We start from the raw sequence: 21,217 nt of genomic DNA, 5'->3' as shown, positions 1-21,217 counted from the left end.
TTTTAACCTTTAAAAAAGATCTCCATTTCATTTTAAAATACACTGTTTTGTACAGAAAAACTCATTTTTAATGCTACTAACACTTAGATGTTTGCACATCCTTTGATAGTGGGCCTCTAATCTCTATGTATCTGATTATTACTAGTCACAGTCAGTTACACTGGGATCCTTAGTACCCAAGTATGGATATAAAGTCATCAGGTAGATTTCACTGGTAATGTTTATCATATCTACTATTTAACATGAAGTAAATTTTTGTGCTTCCTCCTCAAATACGAGTCTTTTTTTTTAATTTGTTGATTTTTTTTGTGTGTATGTCATACAGAACATCCCACATGATCTTATTCATCTGTATACCCACTTTCCAAATGGCACCCTCCGATAGCCTCCACCCTCCCACAAAGTAATAATATAATAATAAAAAAAATATTTTTTGCTGGATATGGTGGCACATGCCTTTAATCCCAGCATTTGGGAGGTGGATTTCTGCGAATTTGAGGGTAGCCCGATCTACATAGTGAGTTCCAGGCCAGCTGGAGCTACAGGGAGATCCTGTCTCAAAAAGACAAAATATATTTATTATATATGTAATATATGTATTATTTTAATTTTATGTATATAAGTGTATTGTTTACACGTATGTAACTGCACTCATGTTGTACAATGCATGCAGAGGTCAGAAGAGGGCATCAGATCCGCTGGAACTGGAGTTACAGACAGTTGTTAGCCATCATGTGGATGCTGGGAATTGAACTCAGGTCCTCTGGAAGAGCAACCAGTGCTCTTAACTACTGAGCTGTCTCTCCAGCCCCTGAGAATATTTTTGAATATTTCTTTTTACTCCTTCCCAATCAGTCCTCTACCCTGGCCCTTTCTTTCTCTTTTAGGTTAAATACCAATATTATTTCCATAAAATCATTTTTTAAAATTCCTTAATATTTGAGAATAGTTTTCTGAGTGATACATCAAGTAGACCTAAAGATTCTTTCATTCTTTTCTAAAAGTTGCTTGGTGAGACCACCTTGGTTAATTCAAGGAATATTATTATGGAACTGAAAGGAAAATCCATTATGTTTATCAGAGGAAATGCCACAACGCTTTTGCATAAGGTAAGTATTTGTGCTTGGTTGGTTTGTTTTCGTTCAGTCAGCGATGCTTATGAGTCATTTCTTTGTGATTTGATGTAGTGTTCTACCATTCAAAACTTCAAGAACCTCTATGATAGTTAATCATTCCACTGAGCATGTGTGAAATTGTAATGAACACTTTTTCCCTTGATTTAGTTATTTATCTTATAAACTAAGGCATACCAATGATTTTTGCTATATTTTGTTTCTATACTAGGATTTCTATTCCAGGAATTCTAATTTTTTTTTAACCTTTAAAAAAGTTGTTTTTCTCTGAAACAAGGTCTCATAGCACAAGCTAGTCTCAAACTTGACTTCAGTACGCAACCAAGGATAACTTTGAACTCCTGATCATCCTCCTTCCTAGTACTAGGATCATAGGCACGTGCCCTTTAGTTTTAAAGAAGTTCTAAGAGACTTTTGGTTAAAAAACAAAAACAAGGGGCTGGAGAGATGGCTCAGCAGTTAAGAAACACTGGTTGTTCTTGCAGAAGACCCTGGTTCCAATCCCAGCACCCACATGGCAGCTAACAACTGTCCGTAACTCCAGTTCCAGGGGATTTGACAGCCTCTTCTGTCCTCGCCAGCTTTGCATGACATACGTGCACTTACCTACAGGCAGACAATGCACACATACACATAAAAATAATAAATAAAATATTTAAAATAAAAAAATTAAAAACAAAAAACAAAGCTAAAAAAAAAACCAAACACTTTTTTTGTATTGAGCATTTAGTTTCCATTTGTAGATTAATTAAAGACAGGGTCTTATTGTATAGCCCACACTGGTACAACTTACAGAATAGTTCACGTTGTCCACAGACTCCTGGAAATCCTCCTGCTTTACCTTCTAAGTGCTGGAATTGTAGGTGTTTGTCCCCGTGCCCAGCTCTGTCAATTCTGTCAGTTTACTTTAAGGAAACCTGTAGGGCTGGCAAGATGGCCCAGTGGTAAAGGTGCTTACTGTATGAACCTAATAACCTGAGTTCAATCTCTAGAGCCCAGATAAGGGTAGAAGAAGAGAATTGATTCCACAAAGTTGTCCTTGAACCTCTACATGCACCTTCTGGCTCAAATGCCCTCTACTCCCTCAGTAGTAATAAATTTCTTTTAGGACTGAGGTGATAGCTCAGTTGGTAAAGCATTTGCAAGGACCTGAGTTCGATCTCATCAACATTTTAAAAGCCAAGTATGGTGACAAGTGCTTGTAATCCCAGCAGTGGAGAGATGGAGACAGGCACATCCAGGGAGACCCTCTGGCTGGCCAGCCTGGCTGAATCAGCTAATTCTAGGCCAGTGAGAGACCCTGTTTAAGAAAACAAAAATGATTTACAATACCTGAGAACTGACATGTGATGATGTCCTCCGGTCTCCACCTGTACATGCATACAAACTCCCAAATCTGGGGATACTTTCAAAGTTAGAAAAAGTTTAAGAATAATACAAGGGCCAGGTGTGGTAGCGTCTGCCTTTAATCCTAGCATTCGGGAAGCAGAGGCAGGCAGATCTCTGTGAGTTCGAGGCCAGCCTGGTCTCCATAGTGAATCCAGGACAGCTGGGGCTACAGGGAGACCCTGTCTCATAAGTATACCCACTGTTGCTTTCTTATTTAATGACAACCTCTCTTCTTTTTATCTATTTTTATAGTATCATTTTATGTATTTTTTTTTCTGATCAGGCTTTATGACTTTTTACACTTGAGTATCCAGTGTTTGTGTTCTACAAGTAAAAATATTGTCTTATTTAATGGAAATACATTTTTCTTCATCACTAAATTTAACAATGATATAAATATTTGTGTTAATTTAATGTCTATATTTTGTCTCTTTTTTTCCAATCATGTGCTAGATTGTGTATTTTCCCTTTCAGTACTAGATCTAGGTTAATTCTTGTACTTAATGAGCCAGCAAGCGATAGCCTGCAAGACCAGCTGTTTGTGTTTATAAATAAAGTTTTATATGTTCCCATTTATGTGCTGCCTGTGGCTGCTAATGCTGCTTTCCTTCCTCAGGGGAAGCAGTGAGTTGTTGGCACAGAGTTTGTATGCTTGCAGGTCTAAAATATTTACTATATGGACATTTTTAGAAAGGACCAAGCCTTGATGTTGCTTTAAGTGATTGTCTCTTACTCTACTTTAATCCAAAAGTCTTTCTCTTTACAGTTCCCTGGATATTGTTCTTGTTTGTTTTTTAAGGTAGGGGAGAGAGAATAAGAGTGATGGTGGTGAGATGGAGGACTTGTGTAGGACCAAGCCCTTATGTAGATAAGGGGGCTGGGGAGAGGGATTCAGCAATACCTTGAAAGCAGGGACACCTTTTTAAGTAGAAAATGGTAATTGGTAAGTGGGACAGAGTATAGTCATGCATTGGCTAACAAGGATATCTTCTGAGAAATGTACTGTTAGGCAGTTTTGTCATTGTGCAAACTTCATGGAGTATATATAGACTGAGATGGCTGCAACAGCAGTAGATTTGACCCTGCAGGTCTACTGTTGTATGTGTAGTCTGTTCATGACTAAAGCTTGTTAGGGAGTTTACATTTGTATTTGGATTCTGCTGTAGGGGGCTGGTAGACTTGGTGGTGGGAAGATGGGCTGGTTTTCTTCTGCTCCCTTCTGACTTCTCAGTTTGGTAAAAAGTGAGGTCAGCAACTAAGAGTAAGGCAAAAGCTGCTCTCCGCATGGGAGATCTGCAGAGAAGGATAAGAACGATGTAGGAGAGAAGGGAAGAGCCCCATGCCTGGCGGAGCTTGCTGTGCTTGCTTTCTTTCACTTCCTGGTATTGGTCAATGAGACCCTAAGCAAACTCATTAGAGCTGTATTTCTACAAGACCTTCATGACACACTTGTTCTTTCTGTAGTATGTACTTCAAATAGGTGATAAATAAGCCTTAAGATCCTTAATTCTGCCGGGGAGGGGGTGCACGCCTATAGTTCAAGGCCAGCCTGGTCTACATAGTGAGTTCCAGGCCAACTGGAGCTGCAGGGAGACCCTGTCTCAAAAAGGCCAAAGGTGGGGAGGGGGCCGAAGATCCTTAATTCTGTTTTGTGTCTGAACCATTGACTTCTTGTGCTGCTTTTCTTCCTGTAGGTATTTAATTGTCGCCTGGTGGATCTGGACCTGGCCTTGGGTTACTGTACTCTATTACCTCAGAAAGATGTGTTTGAAAACCTCTGGAAGCTCATAGATAAAGCATGGCAGAATTATGACAAAATCCTGGTATGTCTTGAATAAGAAAACCTATTGTTGCAGCGTTAAAGATTTGGTGAGAGAAATGAAGCTGGCTTTGCTTACAGATCTTAACCGTTTAGCAGAAGAAATGATGAATTGGAATGATGAACTGTTTCATGGTTTCTACCCACTTATGCTTAGCTGGCCACATGCTGGTGACAAGCATTGCTTAACTCAAAGAATTAAGATAGTTCTTATGACTGGGTGTGGTGGCATAGGTTTTTAATCCCAGCACTCAAGAGGGAGAGGCAGAGGCAGGCGGATCTCTGTGAGATTGAGGCCAGCCTGATCTGCATAGTGAGTTCCAGGACAGTTGGGGCTAAGAGGAGACCCTGTCTCAAAAAGACACTTATAATATATATATATATATTATATATATAATATATATATATGGTATACACTTATAATCCCTGGTGCTGGGGAGTCAGACAAGTGGACCTGGGGCTTGCTGGCTAAATGCTCAAGCCCACCTGGCAAGTTCTTACCTTGGAGTTGTTTTGGTTGGTTGGTTTTAGTGTTTTGATTTGGGATTTTTATGTGTAGGCCAGGTTGACCTCAAGTTTGTCCTTTTCTTATGAAGGAAAACTAGGCTAAATTTGCATATTATACAAAAAGTTGAATTATCTAAATGCTAGGTAAGAAGTAATAACTGAGGGCTAGGAACACAGCTTAGTTGGCAGAGTACTTACATAGTGTGCAGGAAGACTGGGTTTTGGTTCCTGGCACTGCACCAACCTGGTATGGTATATATTGCAATTTCTACACTGAGTGGTGATATAGGAAGATCAAAAGATAAAGGTCATCCACAGCTACATAGAAAGTTTTAGCCAGGGCTACATGAAACTCTGTCTCAAAAAGGAAGTAGGGCTGGAGAGATAGTTAAGTGGTTAAGAGTGCTTCCTGTTTTTCCAGAGGACCAGAGTTCTACTCCAAGTATCCATATTGGGCAGCTCACAACCACCTATAACCCCATCTCCCAAGGGGATCTGACACCTCTGGCCTCTTCAGGCACCTGCATTCATGTGTACTACCCTCACACAAAAACACACACACACACATATACATAATTAAAAATAAAAATAAATATTTTAAAATATCATAAATGGGGGCTGGAGAGATGGCTCAGTGGTTAAGAACACTGGCTGTTCTTGCAGAACACCCAGGTTCAGTTTGGAGCACCCACATGGCAGATGTCCTTAACTCCAGTTCCAGGGGATCTGACACCCTCTTCTGGCCTCTGTAGGCATTGCATGAAACGGGTGCACTTAACATACCTGCAGGCAATGCACTCATACGTATAAAATAAAATGAAAATCAGTCTTAAAAGAAGTAATTACTTGCTGGGCATGGTGGCACACATATTTAATCCCAGCACTTGAGAGGCAGAGACAGGCTAGCCTGGTCTACATATTGAGTTCCAGGCCAACTGGGACTATAGGCAGACCCTGTCTCAAAAAAAACCCAAAACCCAAAAAACAGCTGGGCGTGATGGTGCACACCTTTAGTCCCAGCACTCAGGAGGCAGAGGCAGGTGAATCTCTGTGAGTTCCAGTCCAGCCTGGTCTACATAGTGAGTTCCAGGACAGCTGGATCTATAGAGAGCTGTCTCAAAAAGACCAAAAAAAAAAAAAAAAAAAAAAGTAGTTGCCTAGTACAATAACTAACAGTCTATATTCTTGCCACAAAAAGGATTATGGGATTTGGGGGCTGTTCCAGTTGTCCTGACACTCTGTATAGCCCTCACTGCCCTTGATCTCACCAGCAGTCCTTGCCTCAGCCTCTCAAGTATTCAAATTACTGACTGACCACTATACCTGGCTTTAAAAAATTTTTTTTTTCTGGGTTTCATTTAGAAAGTGTTAGAAGAACTGATTGTATTTGTAATACTATTTAATCTTGTTTTATTATTTTAGGCATTATCTTTGGTGGGCTGTCAGCTGGCAAATCTCTATCAGGAGACTGAAACAGGGCTTCGATTCCATGAACTCAGTATTGATGCCCAGTGGGGTATTCGGCTTGGTAAACTTGGTGTGAGTATTCTTACTGCTTTGATGTTTAATCTTTCTTGATACTATCTAGTTGGAGAATATAAGAGTTCTTATTGTCCTTCACTTTTGGATAGAGAACATATATGTACTGACTCCTCAATTTTTTTTTTTCTTTTAGAGATAGGGTGTCTCTATACCCAGCTGACCTAAAACTCACTATGTAGACCAGGCTAGCCTTGGTCTCACAGAGATCCACCTGCCTCTGTCTCCCAAGTGCTGGGATTAAAGCCTGTCCCACCATGCCTGACTTGACTCTAAATTTTATTATAGTAAGCACATTAAGAAATAAGGATCTGGGGACTAGAGAGATGGCTCAGTGATAGGAGCACTAACTGCTCCTGCAGAGGACCCAGTTGGGTTCCCAGCATGCACATGGCAACTAACAATTGTCTGTAACTCCAGGGGACTCCAACACCCTCTTCTGACTTCCTCAGGCTTTGTACAACATGGATGCACTTACATACATGCAGGCAATGTACTCATACACATAAAATAAAAAATAAAGAGGAATAAGGGTCTCGTTGGGGGTGGTGGTACATGCCTAAGAATTTTTTGTGTTATTTTCTTTTGCTATGTTTTTTTGGGTTTTTTTTTGGTTTTTTTTTGGCCTTTTTGAGACAGGGTCTCCCTGTAGCCCCAGCTGTCCTGGAACTCACTATGTGGACCAGGCTGGCCTTGAACTCACAGAGATCCGCCTGCCTCTGCCTCCCAAGTGCTGGGATTAAAGACGTGCGCTCCCACACCCGGCCTTTTTGTTATGTATTTTAAGGAAGTTAAAAGGAGCCTGATTCTTTACCTGCTTAGCTTTCACATTGATAGCTGTGTATCTAGTGTCAGCTGACATTTATGCTTTTTCACGCTTAACCTTTCACCCTATACTTTTGTTTTCTGTTGTTGTTTGGTTAATAGTTTTTGTTGTTACTTAGTTTTTGTTGTTTCCTTTGAAAATAGGATTTTGCTATATTGCTCAAAGTAATCTTGGACTCTGTTTAAATAATCTTCGCACTTCAGCCTCCTGGGAAGCTAGTATTATTGACACATGCCACTGTGCCCTCTTGGTTAAAGACACTGTTCAGCTGGGCGTGGTGGCACATGCCTTTAATCTCAGCACTTGGGAGGCGGAGACAGGCGGATCCTCTGTGAGTTCGAGGCCAGCCTGGTCTATGAGTTCCAGGCAGCTGGAGCTATAGGGAGACCCTGTCTCAAAAGATTTAAAAAAAAAAAAAGACATTGTTTAAAAGAGTAGTAGTGGTGTGTGCTTGTCATCCCAGGAGGCTGAAGCAGGAGGATAATGAATTTTAAGGCAGTCTGGGCTACATAATGAGGCATAAAACATAGTATTTGCAGATAGTTTACTTATCAGGAAGGTAGCCATTGCTGAAATGCTCGCTGTTTTGATAGTTAATTCTTATGCACAGATGGGGCTAGTGTTCCAGTAACTTAGCAACTAGACTTTTTGGTGTAGCGGTAAGAGGTAAGGTGGCAAAGAGGGAGCTTTGGGTCCACAACCAGATACCTCAGGGTCTCAGAACAGAGGTTGAGTTGGACAGCATGATAAAAAATAAAATTGGGGGGCTGGAGGTATGGCTCAGTGCTTAAGAGCACTGGTTGCTCTTGCAAAAGACCTAGATTCGAATCCCAGCACCCACATGGCAGCTAACAACTGTCCATAACTCCAGTTCTGAGGGAATATGATACCGTCTTCTGACCTCCGTGGGCATTGCATGACATAGGTACACTTACACACATGGAGGCAGTACACTCATACCCAATAAATAAGTAAATAAATGCTTATACACAATAAATAAAAAATAAATAAATAAGTGAAATTGGAAGCTGATAAAGATGCTTCCAAGCCTCAAGACCCGAGTCCAACCCAAAACTCACATAGTGGAAGAAGAGAACTGACTCCTGTAAGTTGTTCTCTGGCTTCCACAGGCATACTGTGGCACAAACACTAAATAGATAATAAATGTAAAAATAAAATAAAATTTGGAGAAAGTGTAGAGAAAATGTGTTTATTAAAAAGCAGTAAAATAGGGGCTGGAGAGATGGCTCAGCGGTTAAGAGTACTGCTCTTGCAGAGGATCCGGGTTCAATTCCCAACACCTACATAGTGGCTATGAACCGTCCTTAACTTCAGTTCCAGGGGAATCCGAAGCTCTCTTCTGACCTCCGTGGCATTGCACAACACGGGTGTACTCACATACATGCAGGCAATACACTCATAAACACAAAATTTAAATAATAAATAAAATATTTTTAAAATGCAGTAAAGTAAAAAGGCATGTCTTAATTTTGCCCTTATTCTAATACTTTTTGGTTCAAAAGTTACAGTTTTATTGTTGATTGTTTTCATTTTGTTCTCTTTATTTCTAGATTTCTTTTCAGCCTGCTTTTAGGCAAAATTTCCTCACCAAGAAAGATCTCATTAAAGCTCTTGTGAATAACATAGACATGGACACAAGCCTCATTCTAGAATATTGCAGGTAATCTTTAAACCTTAATGACTTTTTTCCCCCTTTTGGCTTTTTGAGTTAGGGTCTCCTTGCAGCTCTAGCTGGCCTGGAACTGGTTATGTAGCCCAGCCTGGCCTCCATCTTGCAGAGATCTCCATCTCCCAGAGATTAAAGGCGTGTACTACCACACCAAGCTCTTAGAGTGTTTCTTACACCAGTCAAGCAAGGAGTTAGTTCTTCCTCCCTGTGGGCAGTGGGGGCTAGAGTACTGGTACAGCTCTTGTCCTGATCTTAGAGTCAGGGACTGCTGCCTCACACTCTTAAGTAATGCTGTTGAAATAAAACTATGCTGTTCTTAGGTTAGAGTACTTCAAGTCCCCATGGAGTACATGTACCCTTTCTGCTTTTCTAATTTGAATTCCTGGCAAACTTGTATGTTGCTTTATATAACTGATATCTTTTCTGAAATCTCAATAGCTATGGTAATGTTAAATTTGTTTCACAGTCATTCAGCTTTCGAAGCCTTGGGCTCTTGTATTGATAGTGACACTTCTGCCTGAATGAGCTCAGATGACTTTTTTAAAAGTTTTGGTTTTTGGCCAAGCGTGGTGGTGCATGCCTTTAATACCAGCACTTGGGAGGAAGAAGCAGGTGGATCTTTGTGAGTTCGAGGCCAGCCTGGTCTACATAATGAGTTCCAGGACAGCTGGAGCTACAGGGAGACCCTGTCTCAAAAAGACCAAAAAAGAAAAAGAAAAAAAAAAAAAAGTTTTGTTTTTTGTTGTCTGGAAGGTCTTACTCTGTAGTCCAGGCCAGCTTTGGAGCATATTATGTCACCCAAGCTGGCCTTGAACTTGTGATCCTTCTCATGTGGCCACCATACCACCACACCCAGCTAGATTACTTTTAGAATGTCAGAGGACTTGAAGTTTTTCTTGGTATTTCAGTTACTGTGTTTGACAAATTAAACTATCATTAAACAGTCCTAAGGAGGTTTTTCCAGTTGTCACTTTGCCCATACTAACCAGATTCACAATTTTTAAGAAATTTTAATTCATTTATTATTTATTTACTTATTTTTGAGTGAGATGGGGGTCTCATATAGCTCAGGCTGGTCATGAACTCATGCCATGGCTGAGGATCACCTTCAACTATTGATCCTGCTGACTATCTCCCAATGATTAGGATTATAGGCGTGTACCACCAAGCCCAGGTAGGCTATCTGGTGTTTTAAAAGGCAATAATTAGTATAGGCATTGTGGTGTAGGCCACTATTGTCTGAGATAGGAGAATTATTGAAAGCCTGATTTCAGCCTGGGCTACATATCAAGACTCTGTCTTAAAAAGGGTGTATTAGTCACTTTTCTGTTGCTGTGATAGAAAAACTGACCCAAGCAATTTATAGAAGGAAGAGTTTATTTAAGCTTACAGTTCCAGAGGAATTACAGTCCATCATGGCAGGGAGGCATGGTGGCTGGAGGTGGCTGGAGCAGGAGCACCAGAAGCTAAACTCTCACATCATCATGCAGGTACAGGAAGCAAGAGAGCAACTGGAGATCTGGCAAGGCTTAAGAACTCTCTAAGCCCACCCCCAGTGACATGCTTCCTCCAGGATAGCCACACCTTCTAAAACCTCCCAAAACAGTGTCATCATCTGGGGACAAAATGTCCAAATCCTTGGAGCCTATGGGAGACATTTTCATTCAAACCACCACAAAGGGCAATAATGGGACTGGAGAGGTGGCTCAGTGTAACCACTGATTGCTCTTGCAGAGGACCCGGGTTCATTTCTCAGCACCCACATGGTGATTAACAACCATCTGTACCTCTAGTTCCAGGGGCTCCAACACCCCCTTCCGACCTCCTTGGGCATTGTGTTACACAAGTACACTTACACACATGCAGGCAATATACATAAAATGAAAATAATAAATAAAATATATTTTTTAAAAGACAATATTAAGCTGGGCATGGTGGCACATGCCTATAGTCCCAACACTTGGGAGGCAGAGGCAGGAGGCTCTCTGTGAGTTCAAGGCCAGCCTGGTCTACATAGTGAGTTCCAGGACAGCTGGGGCTACAGGGAGACCCTGTCTCAAAAAGACAGAAAAAAAAAAAAAAAAAAAGGCGATATTTATTTTGGATGATAGTTTTTCTGATTATGAGCTGGACAGTAGCACTTCATGACAGAATCATGTACGTGAGATGTCTGTCTAAACCCTGTTTAGACATGCGTGCATTTGAGACAATCAGCATGTATTGAATACTTCTTTCAGCACATTTCAGCTGGACTGTGATGCAGCGCTTCAGCTGTTCATTGAAACCCTACTCCACAACACTAATAACCAGAGCCAGGGAGATGCTACCCTGGTGTCTGCAAAGCAGCCACATTCCAAACTCTTGGCCAAAGCCATTGAGATGGTTCCTTTATTGACGAGCACAAAGGATCTGGTCATCAGTCTTAGTGGAATACTCTGTAAGGTAGGTGAATGGGAAAACAAATGTATGTGTTTATCTCAATCATCCTCTCACACCCTTAATTATCTAATTTTTTTATTTTTTTTATTTGTTTTTATTAAATTTTGTTGTATTTCATACAGAATATCTGAAATCATCTTTATAGTTCTGTCCCCATCAGCACCCTCTCATAGCTCCCCTACTGGAATCCCTATACTCTGTCCTGGGCATTAAGGCCCACTGTGTTAACTGTGTCCTCAGACATTCCCTAGTGCAAGTCCATCCACTCATGGTTTAGTCAGATCCCTCTCATCTATCCAAACACCTATCATTTTCTTTTTTTTTTTTTTACTAACAGAGCATAGGGTGGGGTTTATTTACAGAGGAGTGGGCACCCCCCTCCCCCATTTATGACTGCACTGGAAAGTCCACACTCAAATATAGATCCTATGACTTCCAGACAGTCACAGAAAATGGTGAGAGAGGTGCCTCCTGGCATTCTCAGCTTATATATCTTTAGTCCCTCCCCCATATGCAGCTAAGGTTGACTGATTCGGTGGCAGGGGTAACTGACTACCCCCTCGACTGTGGGAAGGCGGTGGCATAGTGGTTGGAGGATGCTTCCAGTTAACACTCCACCCCTTCCTCTGGCTCTTACGTTCTTTCTGCCAACCTCTTCTGCAAAACTCTGAGCCTTAGAGGGGGTGGTAGGTGTGGGATGATCTTCCTCCCATTGTGGCAAGGCACTGAACTTTTGGGTCTCTGCATCATCAGTTTTCCATGGCATGTTGGCCCATTTCAAAGGGTTTCCATCTATACCATGTGGAAGTTGGATCCAGGTGCTTTCAGGCAGTTTGCTGAGTTTTCAGCCCTTATGCCAGAGGGAGGCCAGAACAGGCACTCTCAGGTGGTCTGCTGAAATCTCAGTCCCTACATGGATAGAAATCAGAACAGACCCTCTCAGGCTATCTGCTCCATTATTTGGCTTTTTGAGATGGTAGTCTCAGCAGTCCAGTCTGCCCTGGAACTTACTATGCAGCCGAGGATGACCTTCAATTCCTGATCCTCCTTCCTCTAGAATCACATCATGTGCCACCATGCCTGGCTTCCCCTCAGATTGTTTAAAAAGAGCAAACATTCTTTGTAAAAGGATCAAATTAGACATAAAGTTATATATCAAAAAGGGAAATTTAATATCATCCTACTCTCTGAAATGGATACTTTATCTCCATTGGGATAAAATATTAACATTTTATTAATTATTAATCATTTATTAATTAGTTATCTAATAGTTTAGTAGCTTCTACAGTAACTATTTGGTGCATTGTCTTATTGACTGTTATTTCACGGCATGGTTGAAACACTGCATTTAACCCACCTTTTATGGATAAACATTTAAACTGTAAATTTTATTGTTATAAGTAGTTATATTGAATAAATGAGCATCTTTATGTGTGTTTTACTGTTCTTGTGTGTTTTTTTAAGGAATTCTTAGAATTGGTGTTTTTAAATTCAGAGGTAGTTTGATGGGGGGATGAAGGCAGATGGCAGGAGAAGTAAGATTCTAAGACTGCAAGATGAGTTTCCATTTTATATTTTGCCTGTAATTCAGCCAAAAATTACAGATTTGCTCAAATTTCTTAGGTATGATAGACCCTCTTTTCATTTGACTAATCATGTCTTTAGTTGGCACTTAAAAAACAGAAAATAGGGCCGGGCGTGGTGGCTCACGCCTTTAATCCCAGCACTTGGGAGACAGAGGCAGGCGGATCTTTGTGAATTTGAGGCCATCCTGGTCTACATAGTGAGTTCGAGGCCAGCCTGGTCTATATAGTGAGTTCCAGGACAGCTGGGGCTACAAGGAGACCCTTTCTCAAAAAAAAAAAAAAAAAAAAAAAAGAAAGAAAAGAAAATGGTGTGTGGGCAGAAGCGAAGAACTTCTTTTTACAAGTGTGTATAGATACCGCCTAGTTTGTTCTATTATGGTATATGGTTAGACCTAAAACAGAATCCCTTGAAAAGCTAGTACATGAAGGTGGGTAGTTAAGTCATTTCCAGGAAAAGCTTGGGGTTTTCCTAGTCTAATATCGTCATCATAAATAGAAGAAATAGAACATCAACCTCACATTCTTACAAAAAGTGGGAAATGTTGACCATATATTTATTCTTTCTATGGGTTTAGCACCCTACAAGCATCTGTCTTTGTTAACAGTATTGCCTTGTATAGCTTTTTAAACAACCTTTTAAGATATTTTAAATGTGGATATTTATCCTAATAGAGGTAATTTTAGAGGTGAGAGTTTATTTGTAAGAGGATAACCTAGGCTATAGTGCTCTCTAATTTTATGTTTGTATCTGTAATGAGAAATGTCATTGTATAAAATTGTCCATCAGCATGGCAGTGTCTTCTTGTGTTCTGACATATTTCTGTTTTGATACAGTTGGACCCCTATGATTATGAAATGATTGAAGTTGTCCTGAAAGTTATAGAAAGAGCTGATGAAAAGATAACCAGTGTTAATATCAATCAGGTATGACAAATTCATTAAAAATTGAAAACTCTTCTTCCTGCTTTCGTTTGGATCATAAAGAACACTATGCAATATCTTTACGAGTAATCGCTCTTTATATTTGAAACTTCATTCTAGATAATTTTCTTTATTTCATTAATTAATTTAGTTTTATTCTGTTTTGTGAGATGGGGTCTTACTTGGTATTCCTGGCTGACCTAGAACTTGTCATGTAGACCAGGCTGGCCTGGAACTCACAGAGAACCACCTTCCTCTGCCTCCCTAGTGCTGGAGTTAAAGGAGTGCTCCAACATACCCTGCATTTATTATGTTTTTAATTTTGAGGGGGGCGATCTTTTTGAGACAGAGTCTCCCTATAGCCCCAGCTGGCCTGGAACTCACTATGTAGACCAGGCTGGCCTTGAGCTCACAGAGATCTGCCTGCCTCTGCCTCCCAAGTGCTGGGATTAAAGGTGTGCGCCACCATGCCCGGCTATGTTTTTAATTTTTTTAAAACTTTATTATTGCTGGGCGTGGTGGCACATGCCTGTAGTCCAAATACTTGGGAGGCAGAGGCAGGCGTATCTCTGATTTCAAGGCCAGCCTGGTCTACATAGTGAGTTCTAGGCCAGCTGGGGCTATTGGGAGACCCTGTTTCAAAAAGACTCCCCCCCATCTTTATTATTATTATTATTATTATTATTATTATTGTTGTGTGTGTGTGTGTGTGTATGAGAGAGAGAGAGAGAGAGAGAGACTGTGTGTCAGTGGGGACATAAATATGCCTCAGTGCATGTCTAGAGATCAGAGGAAAACTGTGGAGTCAGTTCTTTCCTTCCAAATTACATAAGTTCCTGGAATCAAACTCAGGTTTTCAGGCTTGTATGACAAATAAGTTTACCCAGTGATCCATCTTACCAGCACTTGATTTTCTTTTTTTGGGACAGGATCTCACATAGCCCAGGCTGCCTTCAAACTGGTTATGAGTCAAGGATGACTTGAACTTCTGATTCCCCTGCCTTGCCTTCCAAGTATTGAGATTATAGGCCTGTGCAACCACATCTGCTAATCTTTTTTAAAAAATATTTGATTATTTTTTATTTTATGTGTATGAGTATATTGCCTGCATGTAAGTGCACCTGTGTTGTACAGTGCCCATGGGGGTCAGAAGAGGGCATCAGATCACCTGGAACTGGAGTTTCAGATGGTTGTTAGTGCTGGGAAATTGAACCTGGGTTTTCTGCAAGAACATTCAGTGCTCTTAACTACTGAGCCATCTCTTCAACCTCTAATCTTTTTTTTTTTTTTTTTTTTTTCCAAAAAGGAGTCCTGCTGAGCTTGGTGGCACATGCCTTTAATTCTAGCACTCAGGAGGAAGGTAGCAGGTCTGATGTTTGAGACATGAGGTCAGCCTGGTGTACATAGCTAGTTCCAGGCCAGCTGGGGCTACAGGGAGACCCTGTCTTGAAAAAACAAACATAAAAGAGGCCAGAGAGATGGCTCAGTAGTTAAGAGCACTGGTTATTCTTGCAGAGGAGTAGGACTGATTCCCAGCACCCACATGGCAACTAACAACCATCCCTAACTCCAGTTCCAAGGGATTGTACAACCTTTTCTGGCCTCCCCAGGCTTTTCACAGTTACATGCAGACAAAACACTCACATACATTAAATAAAAAGAATTTAAAAAAAAAATAGAGTGCAAGCTGAGTGTGGTAGCCTTAATCCCAGTACTTGGGAAGCAGAAGCAAGCGGATCTCTTGTGAGATAGAGGCCACCCTGGACTACATAGTACGTTTTAGGCCAACTGGGGCTGCAGGGAGACCCTGTCTCAAAAACAAAAAAACAAACAAAAAAAGGGAGTGCAAGAGTACAATAGTAAAAAGATTTTCATGAAAAAATATTTCATGATGTTCAATCCTATTGTAAGCCTATCTCCTAAGTAAGGTTTGTGGGGGGCACCTGGACATCATGACAAGATTCCACCTGAAAAATTAGTTCAGTAGTTCAAACAACATCGACCTTTCAGGTTTTTTTTTTTTTTAAAGTATATCCCAGACTATTTAAAGAGTTTGTCAGGAACTGCCTGGATCGTTCTATAAGCAACAGGATTGCCTTGGTTTCTGCTAATGTAATGTCTTCAGTGGTCACCCAAGTCATACTTTAGAAGACTAACACTGCAGGGAAAACTAGAAAACGACCTTTTGTTGTTGTTGTTTTGAGACAGGGTCTTACTGTGTAGCCCTGGCTAGCCTAGAATTTATTATGTAGAGCAGGCTGGTCTTGAATTCACACAGGTCTGCCTGCCTCTGCCTCCCAAGTGCTAGAATTAAAAGTGTGTGCCACTCTGCCTGGCTGAAAAGGGTTTTGTTTTAATGTATTCTTTCACATTTATTTCTCTGTGTGTGTGTGCATGTGTGTGCATATGTGTTACAGTGGGCATGTGGGGCTCAGAGGAAAAATTCTGGTACTTGGTACTCCTATCATATCAGTCCCAAGGATTTAACAAGCCCGTCATGCTTAGTAGCAAGGGCCCTTACCCACAGAGCCATCTCACCTAGAAAACACTTTTGTTGTCTTTATGAGAATAAGCCTACTGAGGAATGGGAAGTGCTCATGGTACAAACAGACATTACGAGACTGGGTCATTCTTACAGGAGAACACTTTCATATTTTGATGCAGGCTTTGAATCTTCTGAAACATTTGAAGTCATACAAAAGAATTTCCCCTCCAGTGGATCTAGAATATCAATATATGTTGGAGCATGTAATAACTCTCCCATCAGCTGCCCAGACCAGACTTCCTTTTCACCTAATATTATTTGGCACAGCACAGAACTTCTGGAAAATTCTCTGTATGTTCATTAATTTACAAATTTTACTATAACCAACCATTTATTTCTTAAGTATCATAACCTTCTCATTTCCTTTCCAGCCTCAGAGCTCAGTGAAGAGTCGCTTCCAACCCTGCTCTTAATCTCTAAATTGATGAAGGTAATGGGTTGAAACCTTGTAAGAGGCTTCTATGTATGTAGTCAGCCTGAGCCCAGGTAGGAGGATCATACATTGCTCTCCTGTCTAACAGTCACTTTCCTTTTCTCTGAAGTTCTCTCTAGATACCCTCTATGTGTCTACAGCCAAGCATGTTTTTGAGAAAAACCTGAAGCCAAAGCTCCTGAAGTTAGCACAAGCCAAGTACTCAGCTCTGCTGGATAAGGAAGTGGCTAAGCTCACACAGACCATCGAGTCTTACCTCCTGTCTATAGTCAACCCGGAGTGGGCCGTTGCCATTGCCATCAGTCTCACCCAGGAAATCCCAGAAGGTGCACAGCTTTCTTCCATTGGACTTGAAGTGGTTGGCTGTAGTTTTGGGTTTGATTTGGTTCTCTTTTTTTTCCCTATGCTGGGCATCCAGCGTGAGCCTTGCACATGCTAGGTAAGTGCTCTGGCTCTGAACTACCACCAGCCCTGTTTTCATTTCCCAATACTTATCAGTAGGAGCTCATTAGAGGCAATATAGGGCCCATTCATAGAATGCAGTGCTATGTAGCTTGTTTGGAAAGATAAAAAGATATAAAGTGAAATAGCAAATGTATGGATAGTATTATGCACCCTGTGACATATGCACAGAGAACTTCCAGAAGGAATATGAAAACTTAAGGGTTGGAAGCCAAGGAGGGCCATCGTGGACTTTGATTTCTATTTTGGATCCTTCCGACCTGTTTATATTACTTTTTTTTTTTTTGGTCTTTTTGAGACAGGGTCTCCCTGTAGCCCCAGCTCTCCTGGAACTCACTGTGTAGACCAGGCTGGCCTTGAACTCACAGAAATCCGCCTGCCTCTGCTTCCCAAGTGCTGGGATTAAAGGCATGTGCCACCACGCCAAGGTACTTTTTATTTTTACTGAGTGTTCATTTATAATTTACAAGTCCTTGCTGGTTTGATAGCATGTGTTGCCTTGAAAGGATTCAGATTTGCTCATGAATCTTTTCTCCTTTTAGGCCCCTTCAAGATGACTAGTTTGAAATTCTGCTTGTATTTAGCTGAGAGATGGCTCCAAAACATCCCATCTCAAGTGAGTCTGAACTAGAAAACTGAAGATGCCTCTTTCTGTTTCACTGATGCTGTGCTTGCTTAGCAAGACTTTCATCCCTCCGCAGTACCCAGGAGAGAGATCAGAGTCCAGTTTCCTGCGATGGATACTTAAGGGTCCAAATAAGCCAGGGAGGGCCATGATTCAAGAGAGATTCTTAGCTTCCCTTGAGATTTTTATCTTTTTTTTTTTTTTTTTTAAGAATTGTTTATTTACTGAACCCAGGGCAGATACACAACCAATTTTAAATATTTATCTTTTAATTCAGTTCTGAAGTGTTTTCACACACAAAAAAAGACTGGCAAGCAACAGTGTTCTGTGGTGAAATAATCACCTCATCAATGGACTGTGTTGAGAATATTCACCCAAGGCTGAAAAGTTATTTGTCCTGAACATGAAAACCTGTAACAAATTTAAATTAATTCTACAAAACTTGTTACTTGTAGTTTTCCCCTTGCAAGATCCAAAAAAAAGTACAAGTAACTAATATACAATACATCTTTTTAAAAAATATTTTTTATTACTTTCATTTTATGTGTATGAGTGTATTGCCTGCATGTATGTAAGTGCACCTGTGTCCTGCAATGTCTGCAGAGGTCAAAAGAGGGAGTCGTATCCCCTAGAACTGGAGTTATAGGCAGTTATTAGACACCACGTGGGTGCTGAGAATCAAAACCAGGTCCTCTACAAGAGCAGTCAGTGCTCCTAACTGCTGAGCCATCCCTCCTGACCCTACAATAAGTCTTTTCATTTGGAATTTTTGAAAGGATGAAACATGTGAAAAAGCCCAGGCTTTGCTGAAGAAGCTTCATCTCCAGTTCTGGCGCTCTGGCACAGAAGCTGTGCTCATAGCCCACAAGTTGAACACTCCAGAATATTTAAGAGTGATAGGCAAGCCGGCACATCTCATCGTCAGCCTCTATGAACATCCCAGCATCAACGAAAGAATACAGAATGTGTCTGGAAAAGATTATCCTGGTGAGGACAAAACTCTCCTCTTTTGGGTCCAGAAAGAACTATTGTTTTGATTCTCAGTTGTCTTACAAAGGAGAAAGTTTGGGTTTCTCCTTTTTTAACTTCTTTGTATTGATTATCTTAGATATTCACACAGCAGCTAAAGAAATAGCTGAAGTTAATGAAATTAATTTGGAAAAAATCTGGGACATGTTGTTGGAAAAATGGCTGTGCCCCTTGACAGTGCCCGGTGAGGTGAGTGCTGCCAGAGTGCATCGTTGGATAGGAGCTGAGTTTGTGTTCCACACTACACAACCTTCCCAGTAGGAAGGAGGGAGGACACAGCCTTTTTTATTTCCCCTGAGACAGTCTCAGTATGCACCTCAGGCTGGCCTTGCACTGTTTTTTGTTTTTATTTGTAATGGTCTCCCTATAACCTCAGCTGACCTGGAACCACTATGTAGACCAGGCTGGCCTTAATCTCATGGAGATCCACCTGCCTCTGCTTCTTCTGCTGGGATTAAAGGTGTGATATTGATAGCTTTTTAAAAAATTATTTATGTTAGCTGGGTGTGGTGGCATACACCTGTAGTCCTAGCACTTGGGAGGCAGAGGCAGGCGGATCTCTGTGAATTCGAGGCCAACCTGGTCTCCATAGTGAGTTCCAGGACAGCTGCAGCTACAGGGAGACCCTGTCTCAAAAAGACCAAAAAAAAAAAAAAAAAAAAAAAAAAAAAAAAAAAATTACTGATTTTGTCTGTGGGGTGAGGGATACACACATGTGCCACAGGGTACATGTGGAGGTCAGAGGACAGCCTGTAGGAATCAGTTTTCTCCTTCCACCATATGACATCTCAGGATCAAACTCAGGTCATCAGGCTTGGTGGTAAGCACCTTTACCCACTGAGCCATTTTGCTAGCCAGGCATTGACAGTTTTGATGAGTGTTGACCAGTTATTTTTTAAACTCCTTCCATTTTGATTTGCTTAATATTTTTCATGAAAATATTAAAATTTTGTATTTGAGTATCATGCTGCATAAATGACATTAGGATGTGACATTTGGAAGCACATGACATCTGTTTGCCCTTATAGATGATTTGAACTTATTTATACATGTGTGTGTGCATGTGTACACACAGTTGTGCCAGAGTACATGTGGAGATCAGGGGACAACTTTGTGGAGTCAGTTCTGATAGGTGGTATTAACGTAGATGTATACCTTGCCTAAGTTGTGCTTTTCTCTGATGAGTATAATTTTTTTCCTTTTGTACTTCTTTTTTTGGGGAGGGGAGGTCTTTTTGAGACAGGGTATCCCTGTAGCCCCAGCTGGCCTGGAACTCGCCTTGTAGACCAGGCTGATCGCGAACTCACAGAGATCTGCCTCCTAAGTGCCCTTTTGTACTTTTAAAGGAAATATTTTTAGATAATCCAACCTTCTGTTTATCTTCAGATTCTTTATCTAATCTACCCCCTACCTCTACATGAGCTTAGCAGCCACTGATAATTCTTAAATATGTTTTTCTGTAATTCTTTTTTAATTTTTAAAGAATTTATTTTTATTTTATGTGTATGAATGTTTTACTAGACTGCATTCATGTAAATGCACCATGTATGTGCATTTCTGGCCCACGGAGACCAGAAGAGGGCATTATAGCCCCTGAAACTGTAAGTTACAGATGGTTGTTAGGCACCTTGTGGGTGCTGGGAACTGAACTTGGATCCTCTGTAAGAGCAGCCAGTACTTTTGTCCCCTGAGCCATCTCTCCAGCCTCTAAAGTTTTGAATTACCTGAGATCATTGGTTGGTTGCCTCCTTCTACTTTGTGGGTCCCAGGGATTGAATTCCATTTTCAGCCTTGACAATAATTCCTTTACCTGCTGAGCCATCTGGCCATCTGGCTTTTAATTAGTAGCATTTATATAACTTTTCATTCTGTTCCACAAGTAGTTGCCGATGTTTTCATAGAAGGTCTTGTGTATCCCAGCCTGATCTCTGACTCACCATGTAGTGGAGGATGATCTAAACTTATGATCCTCCTGCTCCAACCTCCTAAGTGCTAGAATTACAGATATGTGCCACCATGCCCAGTTTATACAGTTCTAGGTATGGAGCCCAGTATACTATTTGCTATGCAAACATTCCATTACCTGAGCTATGGTCCCAGCCCTCTACAAATGTTCTATAAGCATTTACCAAGAGTAATGACTACTTCAATGGAAATTTAATTAAGTACACATCTCAGCCACAGGTCCTTTAGAAACTAGAAGCCAGCGGAATGGAGAGATGGCTCAGAGGTTAAGAGCACTGACTTCTCTTGCAGAGGACCTGGGTTCGATCC

At 40.9% G+C, this 21,217-nt stretch overlaps 1 protein-coding gene across 1 annotated transcript in view; it reads left to right on the top strand.

Moving 5' to 3' along the window:
* The window catches only part of Kntc1 (kinetochore associated 1), an 86,382-nt gene that overhangs the window by 47,364 nt on the left and 17,801 nt on the right, over nucleotides 1-21,217 (top strand). Inside the window, exons 39-50 of the mRNA XM_029566611.1 lie at nucleotides 1,005-1,109; nucleotides 4,217-4,345; nucleotides 6,271-6,387; nucleotides 8,785-8,894; nucleotides 11,141-11,345; nucleotides 13,763-13,852; nucleotides 16,514-16,685; nucleotides 16,766-16,824; nucleotides 16,937-17,153; nucleotides 17,832-17,905; nucleotides 18,691-18,901; nucleotides 19,023-19,132. Coding sequence (XP_029422471.1) covers nucleotides 1,005-1,109; nucleotides 4,217-4,345; nucleotides 6,271-6,387; nucleotides 8,785-8,894; nucleotides 11,141-11,345; nucleotides 13,763-13,852; nucleotides 16,514-16,685; nucleotides 16,766-16,824; nucleotides 16,937-17,153; nucleotides 17,832-17,905; nucleotides 18,691-18,901; nucleotides 19,023-19,132 — 1,599 coding nt within the window. The remainder of the gene's footprint in view (nucleotides 1-1,004; nucleotides 1,110-4,216; nucleotides 4,346-6,270; nucleotides 6,388-8,784; nucleotides 8,895-11,140; nucleotides 11,346-13,762; nucleotides 13,853-16,513; nucleotides 16,686-16,765; nucleotides 16,825-16,936; nucleotides 17,154-17,831; nucleotides 17,906-18,690; nucleotides 18,902-19,022; nucleotides 19,133-21,217) is intronic.

This window comes from Nannospalax galili, unplaced genomic scaffold, assembly GCF_000622305.1.
Source record: "Nannospalax galili isolate Female #2095 unplaced genomic scaffold, S.galili_v1.0 scaffold218, whole genome shotgun sequence".
In the NCBI taxonomy this organism is placed as follows: Eukaryota; Metazoa; Chordata; class Mammalia; order Rodentia; family Spalacidae; genus Nannospalax; species Nannospalax galili.
Note: the sequence above shows the minus strand (reverse complement) of the source record. Positions and strands in the feature narration are given on the sequence as shown.